At 48.2% G+C, this 8,963-nt stretch overlaps 1 protein-coding gene across 2 annotated transcripts in view; it reads right to left on the bottom strand.

Moving 5' to 3' along the window:
- Positions 1 to 8,711, bottom strand: part of AQP8 (aquaporin 8) — a 9,753-nt gene extending 1,042 nt beyond the window's left edge. Inside the window, exons 1-6 of one of the 2 annotated variants that reach the window (XM_006148286.3) lie at positions 8,567 to 8,711; positions 8,184 to 8,431; positions 5,341 to 5,467; positions 3,214 to 3,428; positions 1,638 to 1,772; positions 38 to 109 (exon numbers count right to left, since the gene is read on the bottom strand). In XM_006148286.3, coding sequence (XP_006148348.1) covers positions 61 to 109; positions 1,638 to 1,772; positions 3,214 to 3,428; positions 5,341 to 5,467; positions 8,184 to 8,431; positions 8,567 to 8,578 — 786 coding nt within the window. In that variant the 5' untranslated portion in view covers positions 8,579 to 8,711 and the 3' untranslated portion in view covers positions 38 to 60. Of the gene's footprint in view, positions 1 to 22; positions 110 to 1,637; positions 1,773 to 3,213; positions 3,429 to 5,340; positions 5,468 to 8,183; positions 8,432 to 8,566 lie in introns of both variants that reach the window. The other variant, XM_027771797.1, reaches the window with a different exon arrangement.
- Positions 8,712 to 8,963: the final 252 nt, after the last annotated feature.

Here is an 8,963-nt window from a genome sequence, read left to right on the forward strand (position 1 = left end):
ATGCGTGCATGCATCCGCTAAGGGCACTGGGACAGCAGTAATCTCACCAGCTCTTCTGCCTCACCGTCCCTTCAGGATTAGGCGGGTTTTCCCATCTCCAATGAAAAACCTATATTAAAAAAATAAATAAAATTAAAAAGGATAGTCCAGTGAAGTCTCTGAACCCCTGGATAAAATATCCAGACCTTCATCATATATCTCCAAGCCCAGAATTATCCAGAAAAATGACTTCCTGAGCCTTCCCAGCCTTAAGAGCCAGATCTCCTCAGGGAGAAAGAGACACTATTTCCTGTTTGGCTTCCAACCCTTTTCCTGAGGATGCTTGTTGCTGACATTCCGAAAGCAACTGACAAAGAGTGACTGGTGTTGCTTCTCACTGAGCCTCAGGATGGGTCCTGAAGGCCCCCAGGACTGTGTGTGAGCAATGGTGCAAGCAGTCTAGATCAGCCCAGCCTAATGCCTGTCCTTTCCCACTCCATGTGAGGTAGGCACTTCTACTCAATCCAGATGCTGGTCCCTGCACTAGCTTGAGAAGGAAAGGATGCAAGAAAAGAGCAGAGGCAAAGAGGTCCTGCAAAATGGAGGAAGACTCTAGGTTTTCCTACCTAGAACCTACTTATCCTTTTAATTAACATCAACCTTGTTATCTGTTTTGGGGAATACTATTCACAGTGTCTTTTAGATAAATGGCATCTCCTTGCATGCATGCTCTTGGAGAGCACCATTTATGTAGTTTCCTATGTGGGCAGGACCCCCCCAAGTTGTACTACACCCCTGTAGGGAGCTACTTCTGCCCTACTCTCAGACCTACAATAAACTGTTCAGAAAAGACTGGCCTCACCCCCACTCCTAGGTCAGGCTCATGCTGCAGATATGGGCAGTACAAGTGCCCAGCCCCAGGGCTACACTGGCTCAGAGGTGGACATTTGACCCTAACTGAGCTAGTCCAAACTAGAGAACATTAGACCCAAGACTTTGGTCATTTTTATTCATGATAGAGCATGTGTGAGAGCGAGCTGGAGAAAGAAAGATCCTCCTTAAGGCTTGTACACCGTGTAATCCTCTCCCTCCCATCCTGCACCTGCCAGGATCTTAGGCACATATACAGGTACCCAGTGAGTTTTCAGACTCATCAGCTGGGGAGGTCAAATCGTGGTCTGCAAGTGGCTTCCAGCTCCACAGACTGGTATGCTAACCAGCTGTGCCACGTGGGTTGAGCAGTGTCCAGCGTGTGGCTAGAGCTGTAATACTTCTCTACTATCAAGTTGCTGGAATATAAGCCAAGAGTGCACACCTTTGCCTTTAGCAGAGGGCCTATCTAAGCATGAAGCCCACACAGAAGAAGGTAGTGCCTATGAGAAAGAAGTCTCAAAACATTGTGTGAACACTGCCCAAAACCAGTGCTACCTGTGAGCTTTCTTTTATGTGAGTCAATAATTCTCCTTTTTGACATAAGCTGTCTTGAGATGGGTTTCTGCCACTTTCCCCTAATGGTCCTAGATAGAGCCATATTCTTTGCCCCTGAAGAGGCTCCTTCTTTCTTTCTCCAAACCCAAATGGAGTACAACTCTGCACTCTCTGGGAGCTGTCACCAGGTCCCTACCCAATGGGTCAGTGACCTTGTGTTACAACCCTACCTAATGAGCAGTCCCACAAGCAGGCCAGCCAGCAGAGGGCCCACCCAGTAGATCCAGTGGAAGTCCCAGTGGTTGGCCATCACAGCAGGTCCAAAGGCACGGGCAGGATTCATGCAGGCTCCAGACACAGCACCCCTGCAAACACCCAGTCACATGATCACCACAACCCCAACTTACTTCAAATGCATATCCCCAACTAGGCCAAGTCACACACCATCCAGAAACCCTCTCTAAGCTCCCATATCATGGGCTGGATCCTGGGTTTAAAAAAAAAATGGCGAAGAGGTAAAAGTACAGCAAAAGGCATGGTGCTTCACTGGGTGTACTGTCTGCCATTCTTCCCATCCCCTTTCATAAAAATGACTAGAAAAAAAAGCATGGTCAATGAGGGCAGGAAGAGAAAATGGATCTAGGTCCTCTCCAAAGTCTATTAAAAAAATCAAGCAGTTGTTAATCACTGTAGAGTCAAATCAACTTAGTTTCAAACCCAGCCCGACTACTTCTAGCTGTTGAGCTCCTCTGTTTATAGATTGAGATGGAAGTACCTATCCCAAATCCCAGAGGTTGTTGTCAGAGTGAATGAGAAAATTCATATGGAGCTCATGCCTCACAAATAATGAAGTACTAACTAAAATCAAACTACTCAGTGGAATCCCTTATTGCACCACAAGCTTAGGGCCAAGGATTTCCCATGAGCTTGGGGGTTGTTCTCCAGTCATACCTCTCTAGCTCCGGTGTCTGTATCCTTATCCTAAACACCAAGCTGAGATCCCATGGATCTCATCCCACCCATCATTCAATATCCTGTCAAAAGGATGTCAGTAGGTGCATAAGTCAATTAAATGCCACGAGAGGGCAGCAAAGCATTGCCACAGCTTTATGCATGCCTTCCCCAGCTCGCCCCAGCTTGCACCCCCTAAAGATGATAGAGCTAACCGTCTAGGCTTGGTTCTGTCTCCAAAAGAAAAGAGCTGGCCATTAGGAAAAAGGTCCTTCATCCCTTTCAGCAGATATAGGATCCTGGTCCCAGATCTGTCACTTAATTTGCCACTGCCCAAAGACATTACTCACTGCTGTCCTCTCAGAACCTGAGTCTCCTCATCTGTAAAATGGGAGAAATAATCCCTGACCCAACCTTGTTTTCTGAATACTTTCCCATGTCTGTTGAGAGAGTAAGTTAGACCAAATAAGTTAGACAAAAGTGATGGATTCTCTGCAGGCCTAAGGTCAAAACCTGGCTGCCACTAGCTGAATGAACACAGCTTGCAGGAATGTTTGTAATACAAAAATTTGAAAACTTCACATAAAAATTCATATTTCTGACCTTTCTTGCATGAAATTGGAAGAGTCACTCCAGGCCCAATAATCAACTGGAGCTTAAGAGCTGTAGCCTCCTTAGATATCATAGTCTCTACCACTCCCTGTTATCTGCCCAGTACCAGCCTGTTTCTCCCATTTGCAGCACCTTCCGGGCCCCCATTGACAACTGAGTCTGTGACCATTAGCACTGACCTCCTCTGGAGCAAAGCCCAGCCCAGATCTAGGCACAGTAGTCCAACTGCCCAAGGGTACTCACCCTGCCAGGATATCCACAGTGACAGAGAAGCCGATGGAAAATGGGGCCAGAGGGCCCTGTGTCTTCTCGTTGATAGCGCCCATGCATACGGCCATGGTCAGCAGCGTTGTCATAATGATTTCTGCCCCCACTGCCCCTGCCACCTGACTCTGCTCCTGGACTGTCACAAAGGCCGCCCCAGATGCATTCCAGAACCTCTCCTCAGAACTCACTGCCTACAGAGAGAGAAGCCACTCAGCCTCATGGGACAAGGAGCAGGCAGAGAGGTAGTCGGAAGCTGAGGGGATGAGGCCTAATGATGCATGCCCGCCCACCCCAAGAGCCACTGAAAGTATGTATGTCCAGTTTGCGGGTATGGATCTATATGGATCTATATCCCAGCTCCACCAGATTTTTGCTTGTGTGACTGTGTGAACTATTGGGCCTCTTTGAGCCTCATTTTGCTCATCTGAAGAATGGGGATAAACCAGAAATAGCTCCAGGTATTATGGGCCTGAAGTTTTTCTAACTTAGATGACCCTCTTTAAGGAGAATTTGAAAACATCTTAACCTTATGAACTTTGCCAGCATATCTGATCAGGTGAACACATTGCTGGGCTCCCATAGAACCTTGGATGGGACACCTACCAGGAGGGCCCAGGAGCTAATTGGGCCCAGTACCCAATTAGCTCCACCAGAAACCCCAGCACTTGCAGAGGGCAGACAGTGGGGCAATCACATGAGCTTCTGGGCTCTGGACCTAAATCTGGGTTCTGCTGCTTACCAGAGTGTCCAGACTCAAGCAAGTAACTACTTCTCAGTCCTCTGTTTCCTTGTCTATAAAATGGCGAGGGAATGAGAGCTCCTGTAAAAGGCCCTTGGCAAGCCTGGGACATAGTGAGCACTCTAAGGATCAACTATGGCTTCTCATGAAGACACTGGGAGATGAGACAAGGGAATCCATGTAAAGTGCTTAGCAAGGAAAGTGCACCTAGTAAATGGGCAGCTGCTGCTTGCAATTCTCATTATCCTGTTTGGCAGATTTCAAGTGGCAAGGCTCAAGGGAGATTCATTTTCAGTGTTTCAGAGCAGGAAGGTGCAGGCTACATTCTACAAACAGGACAACAGCCCGTGAGTCTTGCCAGAGGGGAGGCAGCAAAGTAAGATTAGAGTGAAGTCAACAACAGGCTAGCACTCAGGGTCTTTGGTCAAATACCAGCCAGGCTGACAGGGCTCTCCCACTTAACCCTGACCCCAATACACATGCCACACCAGGTCACATCTTAAAGGGCCCCTGATCATGCTAAGACTTCAGGGTAGATGAGAAGAAAGAGATACCAGAAGAAAGCAGAGGAGTCCTTAGAGCTGTGAAGAGCTATAAAATTTCCATGATTGAGGGTTGTAGTGACTGAGACGTTCGACTCCCACACAGCCTACCATAGTTTAAATCTGGACCCGGTGGCTTGAAACTCTGTGTGTGCATGCATGCCCAAAATCCCAGGAGGCAAATGAAAGGGGATTGTGGTGTGGCCATCACTCCTGGGGGACTGATTTCTTGCTTTCTCTCTCTCTCTCTCTCTGTCTGTCTCTCTGGTGAGCACACATGCCCTATACCAAAAATCTCTCTCTTAAAAATAAATAAATAAAAAGTTAATGATTGGTTGAGAGGGATGGGATGGGAAGATTCCAAACATAAACTGAACACCAGTTCCTATCCCAGTTAACTCAGCTGAAAGGCAGGCAAACCCTCTAATTAGAAAGTTTCTCAAGAATAGCTATATTGATCCTGGGTCCTCAGTCCGTATGTAGTGAGGTGTTCATAGAGTGAATGAACAAGTGAATCAATGAGTGAATGGAAAAAATGTTAGAACTACCCAATCCACTCCAAAGCCAGAAAAGGGCTCAGGAAGAGAAATGTCAAGTGCTACATTTACTTCCCTGGACACACCTGGAGCAGGTGGTGCTGCGCAGGCAAGGGCTGTGTTTAGAGATGGACAGACAACAGCAGGTTTGGAGGGGACTAGAGACCCTTGGAGGGTTCCATACCCAATGGAAACTAGCCAATGCTACTAGCAGAAATGAGCAAAGCTTCAGATGTTTCCCTATCCTCCCACATACCCCTCCTGCAGCCCCATGGGGATCACCCACCTTAGCCAAGGCAGCCCCAATCATTCCCCCACATAGTTGGGAGATCCAGTATGGAATGAGCATCACCAGGTGGAGTCCTCCAACAATCATGGCTGCCATAGACACTGCAGGGTTAAAGTGTCCACCACTGAAACCAAGAGCAGAAGGAAGTCATGAGATCAAGGGCCAGGGCTGACAGCCAGGCTGTCATCCTAGAGAATGTGCCCACCTGATGGGCCTTGTAGGACCAGAGTTAGTCCAGGGCCCAACCCACATAGAAACAGGCAGCAAATCTCTCCCATCTTCTCTGAGTGCCAGGTCGTGCAGTAGGATTTAGGGGATCTGCCCCCAGAAAAGTAGAATAAGGAGATATGAGGACACTATTCATTAGTGCCTTCCAGACTCCTTCAACTCACTCTAGCCCTTCAGAGATATGATCGTAGGTAGTCCGAGACTCCAAGACCTCATGCCACACAAGAGCCAAAGTGCCACCCCCCCCCTCGCCCCAGTTTTAACAGAACACCAGTAGGCCTGCCCATTAGTGCGTACAGGGCATTGAGCTAAGACCAGAGGACTTTGGCTCTGGGTCAAAAAAAAAAACCTTGTCCAGTTCTCCAATACCTCAAGACCAGCTGCCCCCAACTTCTCTGGTGCAGCTCCATGCCCAGGCTCTTGGCTGAGCTCATGTGTGCTTTGGAAGTACCTTTCTATAAGCCGGGAAGAGAGGCAGCTGGGCCTATGTAGCCTCAGTCAGATAGCTTAGCCCGGGTTCTGCCAAAGCGTTCACATGAATTGGGGTGGGGCAGCTTCTCAGGAGAGTCTATGTAGTTAGAACCCTCTCAGGCCATGGGCCTCCCCTTCACCACCTCACTTGGCCCAAATGGGGAGAGAGACTTCAGAGCATGGTTCAACCAGGAGAGAGCTGCATTACCTGAGGACCACAATGCTCCCCAAACGACTTCATGCTCACTCACAATAAAACAGTCAAGACACTTCCCTAGTTAATTCATTCACTGTTCACTCAGCAAATACTTATTGAATACTTACTATGTCCAGCTGCTGTGCTGGGTGCTTTAGATACCTTATCTTGAATCCATTCAGCAACCTCAAAGTCAGTGCCTAGCACACTGTAGGTGCTGAATAAACATTGTTGACAAAGCCAAAGACTGGATAAAAGGCAGCATTCATCAGTTCCTGAGAGATGGCCTCTCCAACCAGCTGTCCTGGATTGAAATCTCAACTCTGCACTGAATAGCTGTGTGACCTTGGGCAAGTTTCGTAACCTCTCTGTGCCTCAATGATTCCTATGATAAGGCTGTTGCAAAGACATAGTGATTTAATATGTGTATAGCATATAGCACTGTCTATAATTAGTACTTACTAAATACCAGCCGTTATTATTATCTTTATTTAAATCACTGCACACAGAAGTTCAGTGACTTGCCTTGGTCACCCATCTGAGAAATCACAAAGGCATTCAACCCTGGACCCATCTGAATGAAAGATCATTCTACCTGCAGCCTCCTTTGGACATTTTAAGTAATGTTAACATTCTTTCCATCCTGATTTTCTCAGAAAAAGTACTTCGCATTCCTCATTCAGATTTATTATCTGCATGAGATGAAATACAGACCAACCATATCCCAGGTACCCTGCCAGGAACTCCATGCAAGACATTCATCATCATGGTTGGTCTCCTGGGAACCCACTAACCCTTTCACCACCCCCCACCACACACGCACCTCCCCATGGAGTTCCCACCTGATGAAAGTTAAAGGAAGCTCCTCATCTTCCTTTGCCTACTCACGATCACCACTTGACAGGCCAGGATCACTTCAAGTATCTGTGTGCCCAGTGGGAAAACCCCTGGACTGGTTCTCTGCACATCTCCGCCCTCTGCCATCCCTAGAACCCTCTTTTTCTTTTTTTAGAGAGAGGTTTTGAGGTTTTTTTATATAGGGCACATGCACTCACCAGAGAGACAGAAAGCGAAAAATCCCCCCACCCAGGGGCCATCGCAATGCAACAGTCTCCCCTCCACCATTCTCTTCTAGAGATTTTGGACATGCACACACCTACACACACACCTGGCATGAGTTTTATGGCAGCTGGGTCTGTGACTCGAACCGCAGTTGACTACATGGGAGTCCAGTGATGTAACCATAAAACCATCTGCTGGTCCCTAGAACCACCTTCTAATGTGAACAGTAACACAGCAACACTTGACACATGCCTAGTTCTTACCATCATTTAAATCTTGTGCCTCCTCATGAAAGAATCAGGTTTGGGCACTGGAGCCAGACAGCCTATACTTGACCCTTGTCTCTGCCGGTTGCTCACCCTATAACCCTGGTCGGGCTACATGGATTTTCTCTTCCACAGCTGGAAATGGGATTGATCACAGGACCTACATCACAAGGTTGTTGTGAGGACTGAATGCTTAATGTCTGCACAGTGCTTAGAATAGTGCCTGATACCAATATGCAAGCACACTTAAAAAAGTTCTAGGAAAAATAGAAAGTATATTTATTTTGGTGTAAAACATTTTTGAAATCCACACATAGATTTTTTTATATAATATGCATTTTCCACGAACTATATGAAGACCTCACATGTACATGTTGGATAATTTTTTAAATATGCTATTATTCCCTTTTATGGATTGTGGGACTTTGGCTTTGCAGAGTTACTTGCCGAAAACCACAGTGGTCGCAGGCAGTCTGACTCCTGCTCCACACTCATCCACTGAGCTTGGCAGAATCTTGAGCATGTTCCCTGGGGTGAGGGGGGTGCTGCAACAGCTGTGCTCCCCACTCCCAGCTCCCCAAGTCAGCTCCAGGCTGAATGCTCAAAGCTGGTCTTACCTGATATTCCCTAGCGTAGCAATGATGAGCCCCAGGGCCAGCCCATGGGCTAGCGCCGGCTGCAGTAGCCCCGTCTCCTTCCCGTTCTCGATGACCGACAGGCACCCGATGAAGATGAAAAGGGCAGACCCTAGCAATTCTACGAGACAGGGCTGCACGAACTGTTCATACCAGGACACACGCCATCTGCCGCCCATGCTCAGCTCCTTCATCTTGCCAGTGCCAAATTCAGAGTCACACATAGCCACCTGCCATTGGGGAAAGGGCGAGAGGACGTGGCTAGAGGGAGAACCCAGATGGAAGCCCCTGGAGACCCAGCCTCGAATTACCTCTCACCACCCCTCACACTGTCAGGGTACAGAAGATGCCAGCAAGAAGCTCACCTCTCCAGACATCAGGGTGATGACACCAGACCTGAGCTCCTGGCTGAGCTGCTGGGAAGCCCGCACCTGCAGCCCTGGGCACTCCTATCTCTAGGATAGGAGCTACCAATCCCGCTGCAGGCTCTGCCCCTTTTAAAGGGCTGTAGCAGCTACTGAGGGTGCCGAGAAAGCAATAAAGCCAGGGTGGGAGGTGGCACTGAGGTCCAGAAAAGGAAACTCTTTTTTTTTTTTATCTCAGTGGGGCCAAGCTGGGGAGGTGGGGGTGGGAAGGTGGTTCAAGGATTGCTGAGCTTTCTGCTAACAAGGGGAAAAAGTGCTGGGCTGATCGCCTCATCTGGGGAACCCACTCCAGGCCCTGCATAGTAGGAGGTGTAGGGCTCCAGCTCCCCAGCTCCCC

This window comes from Tupaia chinensis, unplaced genomic scaffold (assembly GCF_000334495.1).
Source record: "Tupaia chinensis unplaced genomic scaffold, TupChi_1.0 Scaffold000231_2, whole genome shotgun sequence".
Taxonomy (NCBI): Eukaryota; Metazoa; Chordata; class Mammalia; order Scandentia; family Tupaiidae; genus Tupaia; species Tupaia belangeri.